At 44.4% G+C, this 22461-nt stretch overlaps 1 protein-coding gene across 1 annotated transcript; it reads right to left on the bottom strand.

Moving 5' to 3' along the window:
- Positions 1-106: 106 nt before the first annotated feature.
- Positions 107-22195, bottom strand: ktn1 (kinectin 1). The gene is made up of 35 exons (XM_071546489.1): positions 22061-22195; positions 16088-16746; positions 15577-15735; positions 15329-15445; positions 15073-15203; positions 14820-14924; positions 14557-14697; positions 14231-14337; positions 13557-13701; positions 12535-12631; positions 12226-12410; positions 10609-10698; positions 10445-10482; positions 10232-10322; positions 9812-9880; positions 9667-9704; positions 9326-9416; positions 8529-8597; positions 8387-8424; positions 7984-8074; positions 7510-7622; positions 7323-7419; positions 7156-7196; positions 6968-7058; positions 4388-4477; positions 4172-4249; positions 3975-4064; positions 3797-3889; positions 3608-3676; positions 3358-3441; positions 2664-2747; positions 1713-1796; positions 1487-1579; positions 1266-1376; positions 107-1140 (listed from the first exon to the last, which is right to left on the bottom strand). The coding sequence occupies exons 2-35, from the start codon at positions 16743-16745 to the stop codon at positions 1111-1113; spliced, it is 3708 nt and encodes a 1235-aa protein (XP_071402590.1). The 5' UTR covers position 16746; positions 22061-22195; the 3' UTR covers positions 107-1110.
- Between the last annotated feature and the right edge of the window lie 266 nt (positions 22196-22461).

The raw sequence follows: 22461 nt of genomic DNA, 5'->3' as shown, positions 1-22461 counted from the left end.
AATTAGTGTGAAAATTCAAATACAGTGGAAGAGTGGCGCCCCAAGGTGGCAGGGAGAAGGAAGTGCAGGCAGTACAACAGTAATAGGAGCAACACAGGACGCTGGGCAGATTTATCAAGCATCCCTTTTATTAACGTCACCTGTTACAAAAAGAACAAAATCTTCAGTGTTAATGAGCTTAGCAACAATATAGCAAGTGTTGATTACAGATGATATGGGACGCTTATTCCTAGAGTAGTTTGCAGTAGGATTAAAAACCTCTACACTGTTGACCTGGCCTTCTCCTCCCACAGCCAGGGTCACAGACTCTCTCTTTGGAGCTGCAGTATAGACACGCATACATCCATGCATCTCCATGGTTACAGTTACACAGTGACCCTTCTGACATGCCGAGACCCCTTTTTCTTCCCCCTGCTCCCACCCAATACTGAGCCAAGGTATGCATGGAGCTATGAATTCATGAATGCACAATGATGCACAGGATGTGACAGAGTTTTCTGGTCAGGAGGCAAACAGTTCAACAACATAGTGTAGTTCAGCAGGTCCTAACTGGTACATTTAAACAATACTTAAACTTTAAGTTAAGAAAGAAAAAAAAAAAAAAAAAGACTGAAAACCCAAAGTTTGTTTAGTCAAGTCGGAAAATCCATATCACTGCCCTTTTGACAAAGAAATAACAAGAAAAACTACTGCTGTATTCAAAAGGATTTCATTGAAAAATACGGGTGTTCTAAACAGAGGAATGGTTGCCACACGCACTCTGAATTATGCTGGATGTTGATTTTATGTTTACAAAATGCCGATGCTGCTGTAGAAGAGGAATGTGGTGGGAGTGCAGTAGTGTAAGATCTGGTACGGTGTCTGGAGTGTTTGGAATTAACAGTAGCCCCTGCCTGCTCTCTTGGTGGCCAGCATGGAGTCTGGGAGTGTTTTGCCAGAGCTTGAGCCAGAGTCAGCTGGAGGCTGCCTACAGTACAGGTGACGGAGGTTGGAAACGAGGGGGCGGTTGGGTGTGACAGCATGGTGCGATGGTGGTAGTGTGAGACCAAAGGTCAGGGGTGGTCTCTGTAGTGAGGTCGGGGTGGCTGCGTGGGGGTTGCTCCTCCTCTCCTATACTTCAGGCAAATCTTTGTCAGCCTCCTGGAAGAAAGCACAAATTAGGACCCTTCACCGTTTTCCCCTCTAAGATGCACATACAAATACATTTTTGTCAGTTCTACAATGTTATGTTGTTGAAGGTAGAAACAGCACATCAAAGGCCTTACCCCCTCCTGTCCCTTGGTGAGTTGCCGGTTGACGGCTTGTAGCAGCTGCTGCAGTTCCCTGACTGTTTGGTTCAGCCCTGCAGTCATTTTCTCCTTCCTGTCAATCTCCTCCTGTGAGAGAAAGAATGGCTGGTTTAGACCCAATTTCAAAACACCAAATGTTACCAACTAAATACCATACATGCAAATATATATAGCCCCAAACTGCCCGTGACTCTTACCGTCTGTGACGAGAGACTGCTATTCTCTATCAGATCAGCGTTGCCCGTCTCCTTGGAGAGCTCTTCCTGGATGAGATCAAGAGACTGCTGGGCCTGGGTTTAGGGTCAGAAAGGACACCATCAGTTGATTGTAAACAAACTGGCGTGAGTCTGGCACCATTATCAACAATGTCCTGTACATGTGAGGCACTGCTACGCCGAGATGGGTACATGTGAGCAGTCTTACCTTATAGAGGTCACCAGCCACCTTTTGCCTCTCGCTCTCCTCCGTCTCCAGCTTGGACAGAGTCTTAGTGAGCTGGGTTTTCAGCTGGAATCAAAACAGACACTCAGCACAAGTTCTAAAGCACATGACAGCTTCCTACTGCCTGCTGACACCTGTGAATCCCTTCTTTAATTGTGCATTTGCATGCACACCCAGAACGTTTACCAAAAGCCTCCTGCCAACACTTCATACATTAAAAGGACAAACTGGTTTTGCTTGACAACTAGCGTGGCACAGCATGGTACTAAACATCAAAGCACGACTTTGTGACGTCAACCTTACTCTAACACACCATGAACTCAGAAACATAATGCTGCATTAACTACTGATGGCTAAGACTTCATGAAGACCACTGAAAAATATTCAGACAATATAAATGGCAAGACAAAGACACTGGGACAGACAGACAGGTGACAGACAAGGTCTGGGTGATGGCTGAAGATGGAATGATAGTGTGCAGTTCAAGGTGTGGAGTAAAATGATTCCAGATGGCGGGCAACATGGAGCATATGTTTGACCTTTGCAGGAGCAGCAGTAAGTCGACTAGCAAGCCATTTGTTAGAAAGCGTGATGATGGCAGAGTGAACTGAACCAGAGTGACAGTGTAGAGCAGGAACAGTTAGTCTTGTAAGTATCACTAAGTGTAAAGGTGGATCATCATTCACAACCTCTGATTCTTGATACGGTCTACAAATTCACATTCACAGCTCCTGAAAGCCAAGTGAATATCTTGAATGGTGCAAAGAAAACACATTGTGTTGAGTAAGCACAGTCACTGAGGTTGTGGATGATGACCCACCATCCTGTAGAACATGGAGAACCCTGTCTTGTGGCAGCCAGTGTAGAAACATTGCTGGGTGCAGTAGGGATAGGTTTAATAGGAGCTCTAGCTAGAGGATGAGCAACGCTTACCAAATTCAGCTCCTCATTCTGCCTGACAGCCTCTGTATAAGAGCCATCAAGTTTGCTCTGCAATTCAGTCAACAGATCTTTGAGCTGAAATGAAGTTTGAGATGATGTGTTTAATGGGTGTCTGTGGGACTGGGTCCAGGAAAGCTCTACTCAAATGAATCAGAGAGACTGGGGTACTAAGTCGGGCTACTAAGGATGTGCGTATAGCCTACAGCAATTATTGCCATTTAAGCAGTGAGATAACAGCTAGTCTAGCTCTGATCTTGCCATAAGGCATCTACAAAAAGTGAATGCTCTCACTATTCAGCAGAGCCATGTGACGATGGATAAAGCACTTAATACTGAATGATCCTGTTGTGTATATGATAGTCCGTCAGTTACCAGAGGCAAAGTCTGGTCTGTTAGCCTGGTAAGTGTTATACCCAAGTTAATGCTAGAGCTGACTATATGAAACCTGTGCACTCTATCAATTCAACAACACTGAAATATTCAATGTTTGTTGCGTGAACTGCATATGCCCCAACTAAACAATGTAGAGCATGTCATAACTACCAACATAGAAACACACACCATCACATAAACATATAACCGACACCCACACAACAGAGCTTGTCCCTATGCCATAGGAAGATGAACAGTATGACATGACTGAGGATCATGAGTAACACAGTGAGGACGTCCCGTTTCTGCTCACCTCTCTGACTTCTGTCACATAGGTGGCGCTCTCACGCTCTGCCCTCTCCAACTCAGACTCCAAGTGCTGTTTGTCTCTTCTCAACTACAGAACACAACAGAGATTCAGAGATGCATACTACTGAGACAAACACATGCTCCAGTTGAAAACAAAAAACTATACTACTACTACTACCACTAATAATAATAATAATAATACTAAATCAAGTCAAGATATGCGAGTGTAATTAGTGCGTTTCAAGAACACTGACGTTTTCCAACTCTGCTCCATCACTTAGTCTCTCAATCTCCTGCTCCAGTGCTGTGACTTTCAGGTTCATCTAGGATAGGACAAAGAAGAATGATGCAATGAGAAGAGCACAAGATGCAATGTTATATATAACTACAGTGATGTGGTATTCAGTGTGGGAGTTGTTTCCAGCTAAACCTGAATGCAATACCTCTTTCAGCTCTCCCTGCGATACGTCCAGCTTCACCCTCCAGCGAGACTCCTCCTGCTCCACGCTGCTCTGGAGGCGCTGTAGGATGCCCTCCTGTGGACACGGCAGGTATGACAGCTTAGTTAGACAAACATTTCCACCACCCCACCACGAACTTAACACAAAAACTTTATCTCACCGTCTCTGCCAAAACCTTCTTGTACGTCTCACAGTCTTTCTGCAGAATCCTTTGGGTTTCCTCGGATTCCTTCAGCTTCTCGGCCAGTCCCTGGTAAGAGAAAAGTATTTGTGGCTAAAGCCAACTTGGGAAGTGAGGCTACCTTCACCCTAAATCTCAGTAGCAGAAAAATGATGCTCAGTTACCACTTTAATTACCTCAGAGTCCCCTGATGCAGGGGTGGAACCAGACTGTGCTACTGCCGTCTCAAACCTGTGCAGCCACTCCTGATGGTTCTGGTAGACAGGAAAGGTGAAGAGACACATCAGTGGAACAGAGACAAGAGCAGCACCAGAGGGAAGGGGTAATGAGGGTATCGCTTATAAGACTCAAGTACTATTTGCTTGAAGGTGATAACCCAATATTAGCCATACCTGCTCATTGGGTAGAGGCACATGGGGCAGAAGTCTGTGCAGAACATCTCGACACTCAGCCTGGGACGACTCCAGTGTCGTCTGGTTTTCCTGCGAGGTGATGGGAGGGGGCAGAGAGGGGGAAAAAAAGAGAGGAGAGGAGATTGAACACTGACTGTACGAATGGTTCACAGTCATTCGAGGACAACGTGCAGTGGTCATCTGAGCAGACATGATCAGAATCTCGCTCTCCCTCTCTCTACGCTCCATTATCCCATTTTAAACTGGATATCATCAAGTCACCCACTCCAATCAATGGGATAGGAATAATTAATAGAGCATAATCTTAAATAATAGCATTAGGGCTTTAGGATAAATGCTTTCTCACTCCCAAATACCCTATATACCATCCTCAGCATCTCTCAACAGGCCACACCTACACCATGAGTCACCTGAGGTAAGCCAAGGGCTACCGACCTCGGATTCAGAGCAGCTCACATGCTCCAGTTCTCCTGGAACCACCTCAGAAAGCCTAAAAGCGCACCGATCCGCTTTCACAAACTGCACAAAGCACGCTGAAACTCTCTTAAGTAAAATGGTAGCGATCAGTCCTCCCACGATAGGCCAACATCATGTACTGTCGCTCTGAGGCCTGATGGGAGAATGCTTGCAAAGCACTAGCCAGCTGGCACATTCACCGCTATTCACATTAACGCACCGTGTCAGAAGGGAGCTCTGAGACAAGTGTTGGGCTGTATACAACCAGTATGCACTTTTCTGACGGTACATAACAGGTGCCAAGGAACTCCCTGGCTCAGCTCTGAGAAGGTGCTTTCTACTGTACTCAGATGGCTGAGAGCAGCTGCTGCGCTGATGGTTCAGCATGTACCCTACCCTGCTGCAGGGGATATGGGGAGGGGGCAAAAATACACACGTCACCACAACTGTTTATAGTACAGCTATCTGGTAGCCTACTCTACGTCTAAGTTAATGGGCCTGTAACTAGATAGCAATATAGATTTTGCTTAGCGTATATAGAGTACAGAGCATTGAGAAATTGATACTGACAATGTTACATGTTCATTAAAAGGTTTGCACAATCAAATTTCCTTTAAAAAGTACTGAATTTCATTCAAATTAAAATGAATAAAACACAATTATTGGTAGACTGATTAACGGGTGATATTGACAGTATGGACATCACAAAGCAGAATGGAACGCATGCTGGAAATGAGAGTCACATGACAACAAGGGACAGGAAGCTGCAGAATGATCACCATGAATCTCAGTCTAATGACATCTAGTGAAATCATTTCTAGGTCACTGCACACTCATTTCCAAGCATCAGCATCCGAGCTTTGGGCAAGGAGAAATCTTTGATGTTACAGGGCTTTAAGTAGACATATCCACTAAAGAAATCAGTAATTGTAAAGTTGCGGTGTTAAATTCTCCTCAGGGGAGTAGCAGAGTTCAACAGCTCAGCACACAGCCAATTTAAACTTGAGGCCAAACAACACAAGGAAGGGGAGAGAAATGAGGTAAATGAGTATGCAGCGTTGTTATGGATGATGGTGCAAGAGAAATCTCACTGGGTCAATTATGGCAACAACAGCATTTGGGGGAATGTATCAGATTGGAACTAGAGTGAAGCAGACTGGAAGTGGGGTGTCGAACCTTGACGGCCTTGCCGAGTTTCCCCTGCAGCATGGACTCGGTGGCTGACAGAGCCTCCATAGCACTCCAGTTTTTCTCCCGAAGCTCCTGTTTTGGTCAGTTCCAGAGAAATACTACTTTCAGTTCAGCCTCAGGGAAAATCATTCAGTGACCCTTAAATACAGACTGCTAGGGATGACAGAGAAATCTCATAAAGTATTTCTCATTTAAATCACTGCACTCTGCTCTTCACCCGTGCTCCGATGCAGGTGCTAGCTCAGGTTAGCATGTTCTAGTCAGAGACTGGATGGGTCGCCAACTACACCTCTCTGCTAGAAATACATATTAACAAATAGCCTTAATATTCCCAATCACCCACCTCTTGTGAATGAAAAGGCACATGCACAGTATGCAAAATTTGTACAGAATCTTTTCTCATAAATACTTACTGTTCAAAATAAAGGTTAAAGACTGTCTAGAGATGTAGATAATGTAGACAAAATTCCAAATAAATGGCCAACATAAATATGCTTTCTGAACAAAATATGTCTCCCTCTCAAAAATAAAAGGTAGGCGAGTTACTAATGCTCTGAATCACCCACAAGCACAGACAAGCTTGCTGATACAGAGTCATGGCCAACGGCAAGCATAACAAGAGTAGGCTGGAACCCCGTTATGCAACTCTCAGCTGAAGCAATCCAAATCAAAATAGACATCTGTGCTGATGTGTATAATCATCTTGCAAACGCAACCTTAGCTGAGGAAGCTTATTTCTTGGTGAGGCTAGGTAGCAGTGGTCAACGAGGAATATGGATGTATGCAGAGTGCGACTCCACGGTGAGAGGAGTGTGTTGGGGGACCACACAAGGGGGACGGGGTCTCTCGGGATAGACCAGAGCAGTTGCAGGTATTATAGGTCAGGTCAGGTCAGCGTTGCAGGAAACCTACGTTGTTCTTCTTCCTGTGAAGCTCCAGGGAGTCCCTCAGCTCAGCCAGCTCACCCTGTAGATCAGATACCTGCTTCTCCTTATCTGACAACCTGGGGGACAAGAACAGGGCAAATTATGAACATCACCCACCACATGTGGTAAAGTTATAATGTGGCATATTGTGTCATGAAATTACGCAGCACTCACGCTGTAAGCAGCTCCGGGCTTGGCACTTCTGTATGGGACTGCTATTTGGGGTGGGGGAAAAAAAAAGTACATTGAAAACTACGTTGAAAAAAAAATTAAATCTGAACTAGGAAGGTGAATCTGAGACTTTGATCAGTGATTCATTTCATTTTGAGGTCCTTCCTCACCTGCTGCTGTAGCTGCTCCACCTTCTCGCACACCTCCTTAGTCCTCGTCTCCAGCTCAACCTGCAGTGATTGGATCTCCTGGTCCTTAGCAGCAAGCCTGTGGGCCAGAGGTCCTGATTATGGCTCTGATTTGTCAGGGCGATGCGGAGAGACTAGAGGTGCACGGTGATGTGTGTGGTCAACTTACTGAGCCTGGAGCTCTTGGAGATGGGCAGCAGCATTGGTCTGCTCCTCTGGCGTCTCCTTCTGTCTCAGCTGCTCTGTCTCTGCCTGCAGGGCAACCAACTGCTGCTCCAGAGCCTGCAAGACAACAAACTGCTTCAGACAGAGCTCAAACTAGGACAATACAATGCACCAAATCTGTGAGACAACATATAGTACAGTAAGTAAAAAACAACAGGACTTTTCTGGGCTCCTGAAATCTGCAAACATAATGATTCAAGGATATAGAGTAAACCAACAAACTGGTGATGTAACAGAATACTATGAATAACCTCACAGCCATCTTGGTAGGAAAATAACAGGCGATTGTAATAAATTAACAGGTGATTATAATCAAATGACAGCTACAGCCAATGAGCTGTGTATATGGTAAAGCACCATATTGGTAGGAAATGCACGTGACATCATGGGAATACTATGAATAGCAGTAAGTCCACACCTCAATAGTCTTCTCACTGGCAGAACTACTGTCTTGTGCTGCCTGTAGACTCTCCTCTGTTGATTTTAGCTTCACATCCTTCTCTTGGATCCTAGAAAGCACAAGTGACATAAGAGTTCATCACACACAACTGTCTAAAGTAAAGAATGCAAAAAACAAATAAACTGCTCAAATTTTAATAGGATGAGCTTCATTTTATCAATCATACATCTACAGGCCCAACAGACAGGCGGCAACATTCACCAGCCACCTAATCTAAATATTGCAGTGTTGACTGTGTGAATCTGGTCTGTCACTGGGGTATCAAGTGGGAACCTCCCATCACAGATGTTTAGTTGAATTAGACCCACTACCTTGTACCAGGCTTATCCCTAGTTCCCAACATTACCCAATTTGAACTTACTTGCTCTGCAATTCTTCCACTATTGACTCTGATGATGCCTGTGATTGGAAGAAAAGAGAAAAACAAACCAATAAATACAGAATAGAGTGAAAACACATGGTACTTCCATTTTATAGTCGTTACAGATTTTAAGTTAACTCACCTGTTCTGCTGTCTGATGCTTTAAGGCCTCCATTTCTTGTTTTAGTGCCTCATTCTCTTCTCTTACAGCCTGCAGCAGAGAAAGCAATTACTTAGACTTTTTGCCCATTAGGAATAGTGATTACAAGGCAGGCAGCGAACTGCAGTGTCACTTAAGGGAAGCTGATGTCAGTGAAGTGCAGGTATTATGCGTATGCGTGACGGTGCATGTTTGTTCGAGTTGTTTCTTGAGCCTTCACTACCCTTGGCTGCCCCGTTCTAGGGGCAGCCAAGGGGCTGTATTCACAAACATTCTGACAATACTCTTAACTCTTAAATATCTCTTAACTTAGCCTAAAATTTACTAGCAAGGACTCCCAGCTTAGGAGTGATTTAGGAAAGTTCTCAGACCAACTCTGAGCAAAGAATGGACAAGAACTTTTATCTTAGTGAGGAAGTGTGGCATCTCTAATGAGATAAAGATAAACCAAAAATATCATCCCTGCACAATCTAATCTGTAGTGCATAATCCTGCCTCTCCACCTTTTGCAGCCATTTGTCTTCTGCTGAAGAAAATCCTAAGCTTTATAAAAGTCCTCCTCCCTACTCTTAACAGTTTTTCACCTTAGGAGCTCTCTTAAGGGCTAAGGTGCTTAATGAATAGCTTTCATCTTTGCTAAGATTTAATCAAATTTTTAAGGGGAAATTCTTAGAAAACATTATAATTCTAAGAATTTTCTTAGAATTTCACCACAAGGACCAACTCTTGGTACTAGGAAGCTTTATGAATACGGCCCAAGAGCAGACAGACAGACAGACCTTGAGCTCCTCCTCCTTGTTGGCCACCTCGATCAGCCCCGTCTTCAGCAGGTCCTCCACTGTCTTGATGTTCTCCTCCCTCTCCTGGACACTGTGAGTAGGAGACATGGCAGAGACTCAGTGATTAGGGCAGCCTCATCACTTTATTGCATAAGTTCTTGAAATTGTGGTAAGAGAGTGGTAATTGCACTCAAGGAACCAATGTGGGTAATGGGCTGTAATAGGGTCCTGCTGTGATTGACATATACAATATTATGGTCCGAATAATTGGGAAGGTACAACAACACTAACTAGCCAATGCAATCAGAATTTTCTTGAAGAATTTTTCTGTTCTCACACACCTCTTCTGGATCTGGTCCAAAGCCAGCTGCGAGGCATTCTGCATGGGGAGAGTCAAAGGCAGAAAAAAAGAGAGGGTGTGTCAAACAGAGGAACACACACACAAGCCTTTTTGTTTTAGAAAAACAATCAAGTTACACAGCTGACCTGTTCAGAAATCTGAGCCTGCAGATTCTGAAGCTTTGCCTTCAGTGACATGTTCTCATTGTGCATGGCCTGGGGAGGAGAGAAGACAGAGGCAGGAAAAGAGAGTCAACGCCTATTATGCTAAGAGAATACATGATCTGACAGACTGTGTAATAGTCTGAACAATGACACTGCAAGGCAACTCTCTCCTAGGTCTGTAAACCATGAAAAGAATTAGAGCCATTTCAAATCCAACCTAAAACATTTGTAAATGTGTAGCAAAATGCCCTCTTTCTGACAGGGTGGTGTACATGGCCTTCAATCAATATTTCCCCTCAGTGCCGTGTGAGGCCTCCACATGTTCAACACATTCCTGCTGACTAATGAACCAATGCAGTGTTAGTATGAGGAGCTGTAAACAGGGTGCTGCTGTCACTATACCTGCATGTTAGTTTCTCTACTGGCCCCACTGCTCCTCTCAGCATTTAGAGAGTCCTCCAGACTCTTCCTCTGCAACTCCTTTTCCGCCAACCTAAACGCAACAGAAGAAGAGTTGGGAGTGCACACTAAAATGGCCACCAGCCAAATAGCCATGAGAACAATATCACCAATTGATACAATCAGTATGTTCAAAAGATAGAAAGTCATTCTTACAGTTTCTGCAGCTCCTCAAAGTGGGAGACATGGGTGGCCTGAATGAGGAAGAAAGAAATACCTCATTAGCCTACATACACACACAAACACATCCACTCACCCCTATATAGATTGGAGTCAAACACTGCTCATTAATCACGGATAATTGAGGTTGACCCATATACCTGTGAAGAGATCTGGGCCTGCAGGCTCTCATTCTGGACTTGCAGAGTGTCACTCTGGACCTGAAGGGCTTTGTTTTCATTCAAGAGTTCCTGTCAAAAACAGACTTTATTAGTGCATACTAGAGGTGTGTATAACTCCTTCTGAGTCGCTATGGATCTCAATACAGAATCAATGGTTCTGTGCACCTAAGATACATTGTAGGCAGGCAACAATTCAATATTATTCGATTCTGCTCTGTCTCAAAATAATATGATGCGGTGCAATGTGATGCAATATGAAACAGTGTGATTCAATATAGGGAAAAAGTTCCATTTTACTTGTACTGGTTGAAACAAGGAATATTTGGGCTTCTTTGGATAAATCAATGCAGTTATTTGCGAGATAGAACATTAAAATGGTCTCCTTCACATTAGGGTTGGGCGATATGTTAAAATTTTCCAACCAGCCACCGTCAGCCCATCAACCGGTGATTGCCGATATATTCGCGCAGGTGTGTGCGCACACACACACACACACACACACACAGGGCAGAGTCCCCCACTCCCCACACGCCATCTTCAGCGAACAATCATGGAAGAACTTGTTGCCAAAAGAATACAAAATCCCCTATTTGGGATTATTTTGGTTTTAAACTGGACGAAACTGGGAAGCCGAAGGACCTAAATGAAGTAATTTGCCATCTTTGCAAACGAGTAGTGCCGGCAAAAGATTGAAAAGCTGTCCGACACTATTTGAAAAAGAGTCCGATGGTGTCAGATGACGGAGCCTCCGCTTGCAGCCTCCAAATGAACAAACAGGTGGGGATAACATATTATGCTATTAAATGATCAGGGTGCACAACTGCACATACAGCTTTTGGTCTAGTTCTCAAATATGATTTATGAATTGACGTTGCTTTTCAGCACCAATCGATCGGACAGCAACCACTAAAGACGGCTTAATTGTCATTTACTGCCCTGTTTTGTGAAAGACTTGTCAGAAATCAGTGCAACAAGAACGTGCATAATATGGCCCAACTCCAACTGCCAGTTCCTATTCGCGCACGCTTTGAATTGCGCTTTACAGGTTAATTATTTACCATTAAATTAGACCAATTAAATTAGCAAAATAAAATGACAAAAATCGCCCCAAAAAAAAAATCAACCGGCAATGGACTCAGCCAATCGCCGATAGCCAATATATCCGTCCTATCGCCCAACCCTAGTTCACATTGTGATGACCATGATAACATCCTATTTGGAATCTCATTTGTTGATGTGTAGCAGGAGAATATTCCTGAAACTATGGCTAGACACTATTGCTGCTTTTATTAACGAGTGAAGGAATATAAAAAAGGATTTAAGAACACAACATAAACTTAAAATCCTTGTGAATGAGGCCCCAGTTCATGTAAAGGCAATCATGTGCCATGGAGGGCCAAGAACATGCAAGTTCTCATTCCAACCAAAGACTACACCAAGAATTTCACATCTTAGCATACCTCCACCTGAGAGGAGGAACTAATCAGTGACATCATCTGGTGTTGTTTGTGGTTTGAATGAAAACACTGTTGGCACTCCATGGCACGATTGGCCACTCCTACTCTATATGGTGTATGTGAGGCTGGGGTGTCTCACCTGGACCTGGGCCTGCAGCGAGTCATCAGGCATACTGTGTTTGGACGCCTCGAGCAGCTGCATCACCTTCTGCTCCACCCGCTCCTTGGAGACCATGGCTTCAGTCAGGCTGCTGTGGAGGGTCTGGATCTCCTTGTTCTTGTTGTTCATCTCTGTCTCCACTGCCAGCAGCTGGCTCTGGAGCTCTGCGCCCACACACAAGAGTCATTCACTTGCTCAATGTAACCTGTCCCTATACTTTAATGTTGTAGGAGTAACAATTAAAAAAAAAAAATCTTGGCATTCCTAGGGTGATATCGGTTTTATCACCTTGTTTGGCAGCTTGAAGCTTCTCCCTCTCAGCGTTGACATTGTGGAGGTAATTCTGGAGCTCTTCCCAGCGTCGCTTAGCATCCTGCAGTTGAGCCTGTTGATCCAGAGATATATGCAATTTGGTCGACACTTTTATCCAACACATCTTATTGTCCCATGTGTGCTTATAATTTTAGCATGGGTGGCCAGAGAGGGAATCAAACCCCTAATCTTGGCAGTGTTATGGCCATGCTGTACCAGGTGTGCTATACAAGATCACAAAAGACATCCAACCATTTTTTTCTCACATAATCTGCTGCCCTCTCACCATCGACATTACTGTATTGTTATGGTCAGTGATGAGACTTAAATTTGGATAAAGGTCACTTGAGTTTCTGATTTTTTTCCATCACTAATCCACTAACACTAACCCTATAGCCTATTCCTTCTTGAAAAACTGAAATGCAACTTGGGGGCAGACAAAATAAATGAATGGATACTCTAAACTCAGGTTTGGTCTGACATGTCATACACATTATCATTGACAAATCTGTGAAACAAAGTGCAATCAATACCAGTTTTCAGCATGAAAAACTAATCTGCTCAGGTTCTCTCCTATTCACAACACTCAAAAGGCTACTCATCTGCGGTAAGGCAGCGTGTTAAATTCCCATCTTTGATTATGGTCAATAAAAAGACAGGAAAGGCTGACCTGGGTGTCTAGCAGGAATGTGTTGTTTGTACCCAGCACAAAGCCTCAAACATCCCAGCTTCCGGGGCTAACACAATCCTCCACTTCCACACAATCCTCCACTTCCAGGTTCTATTCCCCCACACCCCTCCCCAGGACTTCCACTGCATCCCCACCCCCCGCTCCCTCGCATTTCCCTGTTAAGAGAGCCACGCCTGTTAACTAGTTTTACGGCTGTCTGGCCTGTCCAAGTTTTGTTAATCTCAGATCATTTCTGTTCCATGTCAGCCTACTGAAGCGCAGGATAAATAAACACGTAAAATGCCATTGTGCATCTGGATTAGTGTACCTCCAGCTGGGACACGTTCTGCTTGTAGCTGACCTCCAGTGACTTCCTCTGGTGCTCCTCCTGCTGCAGCTTGCTGTTGTTCTCTGCCAGTTCTTTCATCAGACCGGCGTACTCAGAACGCAGCTTGTTCAGCTCGGCTGAATTCCTGTCAAGCAACGCACACAGATACCAAAAGGTATTCAACTAAACAACACCTCAAACAACACTATAGGTTGCGCTTTGTTTTTATCCCAATGTCAGATTTATGATCCAACTGGTCTACTGATGGGGATACAATGAGCCATTTGAAATGGTTAATTATCAATATTCATAATTGTAGTAATTATGCATGTTTCATATTTATATTCAAACTTTTAATCAATTTCAGTGATATGAACAACTCAATCTCCTGGGACTTCCAAGAACAAAGGTTACACTGTGTTCAAAATATAAAAATAACAATAATAATATCTGGCGACCAAGCTACTACAGAACTCTACTAACCATAACATGAGCATCAATGGCAGGAGAAATAAAAGGATAAAGAGAGGAAGTGATGTGTAAGTGGCACAGAAGATGAGTTGGAAATTTAGCATGAATAGGGTGACTAGTGTTTCAGTATGCTGAGCAGACAAGGGACATTTTTGAATCTCTGGAGAGCATGGGCTATAGGGTTTTATCTAGGCACTACTGACTTGCTCTCCATCTGGTTGGTGGCAGAGCTGACTGCGTCCCTCAGGATGCCGTTCTCCTGCTGCAGACGGGTGATCTGGCTCTCCAGCTGCTCCCTCACCTGCTGGAACTACACATGACAGACAGTGGGATTCAGACTCCATCACCTCCCCATGTAGCCTTGAGACAGATGCCACTAGGAGTTAAAACAGGGTTCCTCCCCATTTTTCAAATTCCATACTTTTTCCAGACCCCCCTCCCCCATACTTTTTGTGTAATTCCATTTTTCAAGACTTGGAAACAATCAGATTGATTTCCATACATACACAGGGCCCACTTAAACACTCACCTTTATCTGCATGGTCTGAAGCTCCTGGTAACTGCCCTGTGCTTTGGCCTGCATTCCCCCCAGCTCCTTCTCCATGGCTGCACGCTGCTCTCTCATCATGCCCTCCGCCCGGCCTGTCTTTTGCTTCTCAACTTGAAGCTCCTGCAACACAGAGACAAGAGGGTACATGAAGCATCACACCAAGGGAGTCCAAGGGAACGATGAGTAAGGCATTTAGGGGAGATTAATCATATTATTTCATTCAATAGGCAGGACAACTAGACCTGGCTGAGCTGCTTGACTTTGTCCTTGGCGATGGAAGCCTCCTCCTGCAGAGTTGTGAGGAGACGCTCTCTTTCCTGGGCTGCTGGGTCCGCTCTAGCTGTAGACTGGTGGTGAGACAGATAACATTAATAAACACACAGGAAGTAAAACTACAAACACCAGTTCTCCTGCCAAACGCATTCAGTTATAGCACTGAACGCCACTACTCCTCAAATACGCAGAATTCAGACTTAATTCTCATTACTCCCTCACCTTGTGCCAGGCGTCCAGGGCATTAGGGCTCTTCTCACGGAGGAGGGCCATCACACTGACAGCCTCCGCCTCTGACAGAGCAAGACTAGCCAGACCAGACAGCAGCTCCTTCAGCTTCACCTCAGTGTTCTCTGTTAAAACACAGATAGGGGATGGAATCAAGCAAGATATTATATGTCTGGACAGTGGATATGGGAAAGCAAAAAAGATCCAAAAGGTATAAAAAGAGTGAGAACAGATTTATATTCTCTTTTACCTTTGTCGGTCTCATTCTTCTGTTTCTTGCCACTGCCCTTGAAAGGCACATCATCGTTATGGGCTGCCTGGTGGTTGGAAGAAGCTGCGGAGTCAGCCAGGAGATGGGACTCATCTACTGGATTTGAGAGAAATGGGTTGATTACAAGGTGACAGGGGCAGGCTCCAGCTTGATCATTTGTCCTGATATGTTTAATTCCAAGAAATTCAGATATAATTTAGTATGCAGGGTCAGGGTATCATCCTTACCAGGCTCAGTCTTCTGCTTCTTAGAGTGGTTCTTTTTCTTGCCACTGGTAGTAGTTGGGGCAGCGCCATCCACAGCTTTGGTTTCAGCAATCAAGGGAGCCTCCTTCTTGACTGGAGCTGGAGCCTGCTCTACTTTAGCCTCTGGCTGCTGGTCATCCACTGGACAGGGACAGGCAAAGGGAGAGCACTGTCAATCTTGGCTATGCTACCTTGAAATTGCTGAAAAATTATATTCATACAGTATTACAGCCATTAGGCTATATCCCATGACTGTGTGGCATTACTTGTGTGGGGGTAATTTGATGTTGTGGCTACTAGCTACTATGGCAAACTCCTTCCCTCCCATTTATCTAGCAATGTCCACTGAAATTTTAAAAGCCTTATTTGCTTCAGAATGACAGATGTATAGGAAGTAATGAAGGAAGGCGCTAGTTAGCCAATTCCATATTTAGGAACAAAGTGTGCTTGACACACCCACTTTGAGCTTTGTACTGCATTCTTGGCTACTCACCAGCCTCGGCTTTTTGTTTCTTCTTCTCTTTCTTCTTCCCAGAGATCGGGGGAGGTGTCTGGGCCTGAAGAGGAGCCTGGGTCTGGGCCTGGATGTCAGTCTGGGGAGAGGGTGGGCTGGGCTGTTTGCTCACAGCCAGCGGTGGTTCTGCCTTGCGGCTGGCCGGCTTTGAGCCGTTCACTTCTGGCTCCTCAGGAGGGGGAGTGGCTGCTGCAGCAGCAGCCTTGGCAGCCTTTTTCTCCTTCTTCTTCCTCTCCCTCAGACCAGTGGGAGCCTCTGTTGACACTGCCACAGGCACAGGGGGAATAGGAGTTGGTGGAGCCATAGGTGCAGGCTCCTCCTCTAGCTCTGGAGTGGAGCTGCTGGCAGCATCAGCCACATCAAAGTCCCGCAGATCCTCTTCTGACTCGCCTCCGCCCCCGCCACCTCCACCACCTCCTACGCTGGCACTCTCCTTCTTCTTGCTCTTCTTCTTTTCATTCTTCTTGCGGGTGTCCGGTTTAGATGGTGGCAGCTTGAGGTCGCGTTTCTGCCTGGCCAGCACCTCATCGTAGGAGGTCTCCTTCATGAAGAGCCAGAAGAAGAGGAACATGAGGGCGATGACCAGGGAGGGGGCCAGGATGAGCAGGTACTGAGAGTCGTAGATATCCACCGCCATTCTGCAGAAAAGAGGCAAAAAAACACAAAACATTTGTGTTGAGGTTAGGTCACTTTCTCACCACACATTCAACTTGGAAGGTTAAAAAGCAGACCTGATACAATTCACATCATGCTATGTACCTCATATTCTTCATACATCATTTGACGTTATGGTAATAGATTTTTCTTTTTTTTTTTTCTTTTTTTTTTTTTTTAAACCAAGCCACTTCTCTGTGCCACCCAAATACCAGCTTGCTACTCATATCCAATCCTACAGTACACCTGCTGCATGCTATTGAGCTCCTCTCAGAATAATAAATTGACAGGTCAACCACTACAAGCAGCCACAGAAGCCAGTCTATGGCGTGTGAACTGGTTTGAGTGTGAGATGAAAGAGGGAGAAAGGATTAGTACATCAGGAGGGCTGCATGTCCTCTCACTCTCCCCGTCCTCTTTTAGTGATATGATCCTATTAGACAACACTTCCACAGCTACACAGCCTAATACCCTCTTTACACAGGGCAGAGAGAAGGAGATACCTCCTCTGACAACATGGATTGGCAAAAGCTGCATAGAAAAAGTTAATACAGGCGAGTTAAGGCCACTGATTTCATTCATGGCTTCAAAAAAAAAAAAAAAAAAGAGTACAAAATAGGTCACCACAGTAAAGAGACAACTAGGCTAAAGGAAATCCCAGTTTGGCTCACTGTCTCAGTAGTCACTTCCCTCCTTCAACCCTCTGAAGGATGACATGATGACATTCTAAACTCAAAACAGGAAGGCTTTGCAAGGGGCAAAAATACACCCACGTGTAATGTCACCCACTGACGTCTGCTGCAGCTGCAGTTTGGCCCCTGCCTGCTTAGAGCTGAGGGAGAAAAGGTTCTCCTTCCATCGCAGGCCCTGACAGTTTATGGTGTAAAGAGGCCCTGAGACAGTTTCGCCTCTGCCCAAGATATCCTTAGAGACTCTGTGTAGTCCCCTCAAGGCTATGTGGTAAGAATCAATTGGGGGTGGAGTCAATGGAGACGAAATAATCATTTGAGACATAAAATGCCTTATAGCTCACCACAAGCCACAATGAACAATATGAGCACAGGCAGTCTTTTGTGATGTGTCATTTCTTGGCAAAAAATTACACAGAGGAAATGCTTGCACAATGACTAGGCTACTTGTATGAAGAATGCTCACTTGTCATAGTAACACAATTATTCATGCATATGCATACAAGGTAATGCATAGTTTTTGATTAGTCAAGACATGCTCCAACTGTGCTGAAAACTTCCAAAAAGCACAGCTAGCCATACTTTATCAAAAATACAATTAACTACTATGCTAACTCTTGGGGTAAGCATGGAGCTAGATCGCAATATTGCTTAGTCCTCTTTTTTCTGTTCTTATTATTATTATTTTTTTTCCAGTTAATACAGATGAGTTGGTATCTGTTCATTAAATGTAATAATGCCCCAGAGGGCATTTCTACTGTGATAATTGGTAAGGTGGCGGTGTGACTTTGTAGGAAGCACAGCTAATGGCAATACCATCAGCATCACATTAGTACCAATAATCATGATTAAATAAATATGTTGAAAAACAAAACACCTTTTCAAATATTACTGCTCTAGTAGCACCCAGGACTGAGCAGATTCTACACCTGAGTGCCTTGCCTATAGTATGCCTTACAAACTCACACACAACAGTATCTTGTGCACACTTATGGGCTCACTGCAAAAATAAACCAACTGAGCATTGTGTTTGTCAACAATATAGAGACACAGATAGTGGGTGACCTGAAGTGCTGTACGCTTCTGCTCTGTAGCCAAGATTAGTGGCAGTAATATAGCATAGGAGTCAGCTTTGTGTGTAGTTCTCCTAGACCGGGCCTCTTAGGTAATTTGGATTAAGCAGATTACCCATGATAATACATTTAAGAATAACTTTCCGCTGCAGGGCTTCCTTAGGACTGGCAGACTTACAGTGTAAGGTCCACTCCGTTTCACTACCGCCTATGACAGCTCTCATTACTTCTTGCCTGACACACACACACACACACACACACACACACACACACACACACACAAATCAACTAGGCCTGTGATAGGTCTCACAACTTTGCCTACTTGTTCCTTATTCTAAGAAACACAGCCCCTCTTCAAACGCCAACCTTTTCCTCTCAACAGGGTATAAAAGAACTTTATGTAACATTTTTGAAGAGCTCTGACAAAGTCAAATTACATTTGATGTGTTGTTCTTATGGTTGATGGACAATGTTTGCCTTATACATTCAATCCCCACTGCAATTCCTCAGAGGCCCTGGTAAGGCATCTGTGTCAAAGAGCATGCATTCCTCTCAAAAGACTGCAGGTTGAATTGGGGCAAATTCATAACAAATACGTATATGCTTCCATTGTGACAGAGGAACAACTGTGTTTGTGTTAAGGTTCCACAATGTCTGTCACTATCTAAGCAAAGTTAAGACCCCATAAAATAACTATAAAAAAAACAACAACTAGATTTTTCCCATTTTGAGTTGTTACATTTTTCTTGTTAAATTAGATTTACTGCTTGTCTGTGTTGTATAAAGTAATTTTATCTCTGACCTCATTAGAGGGTGCGTCATCTATATTGGCCAGCCAAATGTCAGTAATGAAACAACACGTAATGAGCGGCATGCAAAGACCAAAAAAGGTCCTAAGAGGCTGGGAGAAATGATTAGTCCAAGACCTGGACACGAACCAGCTAGGCTACTTTGCAGGTGTCTTTACATTGAGAATACAAGATCAAAGACACAAATAAACTATGTATTATGTATACATACACAGCATGGATACAGTGGCAAACAAGGTTTAGAAAGAAGCACAATTGGTAACCCTTTCACCACCATAGGAGGCAATTCATTTTCACATAACATTTATTGTATTTTTCAGGGAACTCCCTGGTCAGAACAATTGAAGCTGTGAAGTAACAACACTTAAGCAAGAGGGCTTCTTGGCGTATACAGGATGGGTGGAGCAAGTAGTGTAAAGCTTGAAGCCTGCTTACTTTTTTTCAACCCCATGCCTCAGAGTGGAAGGTGCATGAGTTTCCTTGTTCAGCAGAGCAATGTCCCAGCATCAAAATGAGCCTGGAGGACAAAGCCCTCTCGGGCCATTGGCTCCCCGGAATCTAGCCACTTGGCTGGCCAGAGCTCCTGCTTTGGCAGGGACAGACATCGAGGGAACTCCTGATAACTATCAGTCCCAAAAAGCAGAGTAGACAGGACTTGGAAAACCAGGCCATGCAGCACTCTCCACACAGTCTACCTCTTTAGGATAACAACAATTTACTGAGCAACACACCTGTGGTCCCACAAAACACAGAAGCAGTTTATCTTTAGCTTACAGCTACTCTACTACAAGTACAATTTACAACATGTAAATCAATGTAACCAACACAGACACTGATAGGATAGTGTAGATAACAGTGTAGACAAGAGCTGGCCATACATCAAGGATGAGTGAGTTTTGTATCCCACAATGCACCTCTCTGGAGTCAGAGGGTGATAAGATATAAAAGAAACCTAGCCACCACTCTGTGCCATACCTCTGAAATAAAAGACTTGCAAGCACAATTCTTCACTTACATAAGAAAATAAAAGCTACTAAAGCCACACTGACAAAGCCACAAAACTCAATCCCCCGGCAATAACAACTTAACAGCTTCCAATTGACAATAAAAAATGTCGGACACAATCTTTGAACCAGGAAACTTCAGTAATTTCAGACAGTTAAACTGTGGACTAGGTAGGACACAGGTGTAAGAGGAACTGTATAATGTATAATTAAGCTGTAGGGGTAACAAGTTGATAATTCCCCTTCATCAGTATGCTGCTAACTATTCAAACTGAACAGCAAGTACCATAATAAATGATAAGGCATGTAGTTATGGCAGATAATATTAAACACACAGGTAATATTCCAGTGAAATGGACTGTTCTTCCTGGTCAGGCTGTGATAAAGAAATAAACAGGAAATTGAAGGTCATCGTCCATGTTTAAAAGTAAACCCAAGACGAGCTAGATAAGAGCTTATCTGTAGATACACCAAAGGGAAAAATTTAATGAGTCAAACATGCCAACAGGAACTGTAGTACTGACACCCAGCCAGGAGACAGACAAGCTCAGGAATATCCAAACAGCCTCTACACCAAAGTTTCTCAAAGTGGGGTCTAGAGACTTCCACGGGTCCTTGGAGGGGTTCCAGGTGATCACCAGAAAAGTTGAAGGTTGTATTTTGCTATATCACTTCATTTAGCATAACACTGAGTTAGTTTACCTAACTCTGAGGCAACATGAGCCCCTCCTCCACACCTTAGTCACCACCTTAATCACAAATGTAGTTTTACAAAATCATATCCATATTTAGATATCAGGAATACAAAACCTTGGCTTGTCTTTTTGAGATCGGGTTTTGTACATCAAGCCACTTGCTGGCCACGCAATGAGGCCAGTTCAGTAAGGCTGAGTACTGAATGTTCCAGCATGCAATGTCATGTCTAATCGTCGGCCTTGTGCAGACAAGTTAACCAAGATACCAGTGCTAATGACAGGTAGTCTTGTAGCGAGATAAATTAGAGCTCTGGGTAGACCGCCAGCAAACACGAAACACGAAAAGCCGCACCGTCTAAATCTAACTAGTTAGCGTTAGCAAGCTAGCTACTAAGTCACACATGTAGGAATCAAATGAACCTTGAAAACGCAAGGAGTGGCACACATGTCGACGGCAAGGCTCACTCAGCTTTGGATTGACTGACTCCACGACCATATCAGGCAGGAAATATAGTCAATTTTAACAGTCGAAGCCTAACCCAGTGGCTTTGGTAGTGCTATAAGCAGACACGAACCCATATGGGAAAGGGCTGATCACTGCTCAAGTTCGGCTCACTGAGCTGCTGCTGTGAATGAGCTAACGTTAACGTTAGCCAACTACGTTAGCTAGGTAACATATCTGCAAGTTGCTGGGCGATCCAATTATTACACAGGATACAGACAAAGTAGTCCGCGATAAAAGTGACTAGCGGATATTTAGTAGGATCACATAAGTTTGTTTTTCAATCATACACAACGCCAGTCGGGAGGCGTGGGGACCAGCCCCCCACGGGCCTCGCCTGGCTAGTGACCCAGCCTCCCTCTCTCCTGAAATCTCTGACCCACTCTGGCGTCCCATTTTACCGTTCAAGTCTTGAGGGCCGTTCCCAGGCCTGGATGAGCAGCTTAGCTACGCCAAGACCGGAATGAATGGCTATTCTTACAAGAAATAAATACAGTATAGGTAAAAGCAGTTGCAAATAGTATACCTGTGGTTGTACTGCGCAGTTCCCTTGGATAGCGTTGAAATGTTGAAATGGCGTTGTTCCGCGTTGACTTCAGCGGACCCTTGACTTCCCAGGGCAGCTCCTAGCCAGGCTTTCTGCGCTATCCGTCTATCTGCTGTTTCGGTTTCGCGGGGGCGGGTCAGAGGCTGCTGGGGAGCGCATGTTTTGTAACTCGGGACAGGCCGAGTGGAGCCGTTTTAACATTCGGCAAACACAGCAAACCCCGCCTTTTCAAAGGATCCTTCACTCACAAATCGTACGAGCGACAAAGCAAAGAGGGGAGTGGTCTTTACACCAAAGATGCTCTATCCCCGGGTCCATAACACATGAGGAGACACATTAGTGCCCGAACGAAAATCACTCAACTATTCCTATGGGGACTA

The sequence above is a fragment of the Centroberyx affinis genome, unplaced genomic scaffold (genome assembly GCF_046629955.1).
Source record: "Centroberyx affinis isolate AG114_WGS23_722 - 3 ecotype Tasmania unplaced genomic scaffold, CSIRO-AGI_Caff_v1 ptg000264l_1, whole genome shotgun sequence".
Lineage (NCBI taxonomy): Eukaryota > Metazoa > Chordata > Actinopteri > Beryciformes > Berycidae > Centroberyx > Centroberyx affinis.
This window is presented reverse-complemented; position numbering and strand designations above follow the sequence as displayed.

Coding starts and splice junctions, on each gene's coding strand:
- ktn1 (XM_071546489.1), bottom strand. CDS start 16,745: ATGGCGGTGGATATCTACGACTCTCAGTACCTGCTCATCCTGGCCCCC. Junction 12,632..13,556: donor AGAACGTGTCCCAGCTGGAG/GTACACTAATCC, acceptor CTGGATCAACAG/GCTCAACTGCAGGATGCTAA. Junction 8,598..9,325: donor ACAAGGAGGAGGAGCTCAAG/GTCTGTCTGTCT, acceptor TCTCTGCTGCAG/GCTGTAAGAGAAGAGAATGA.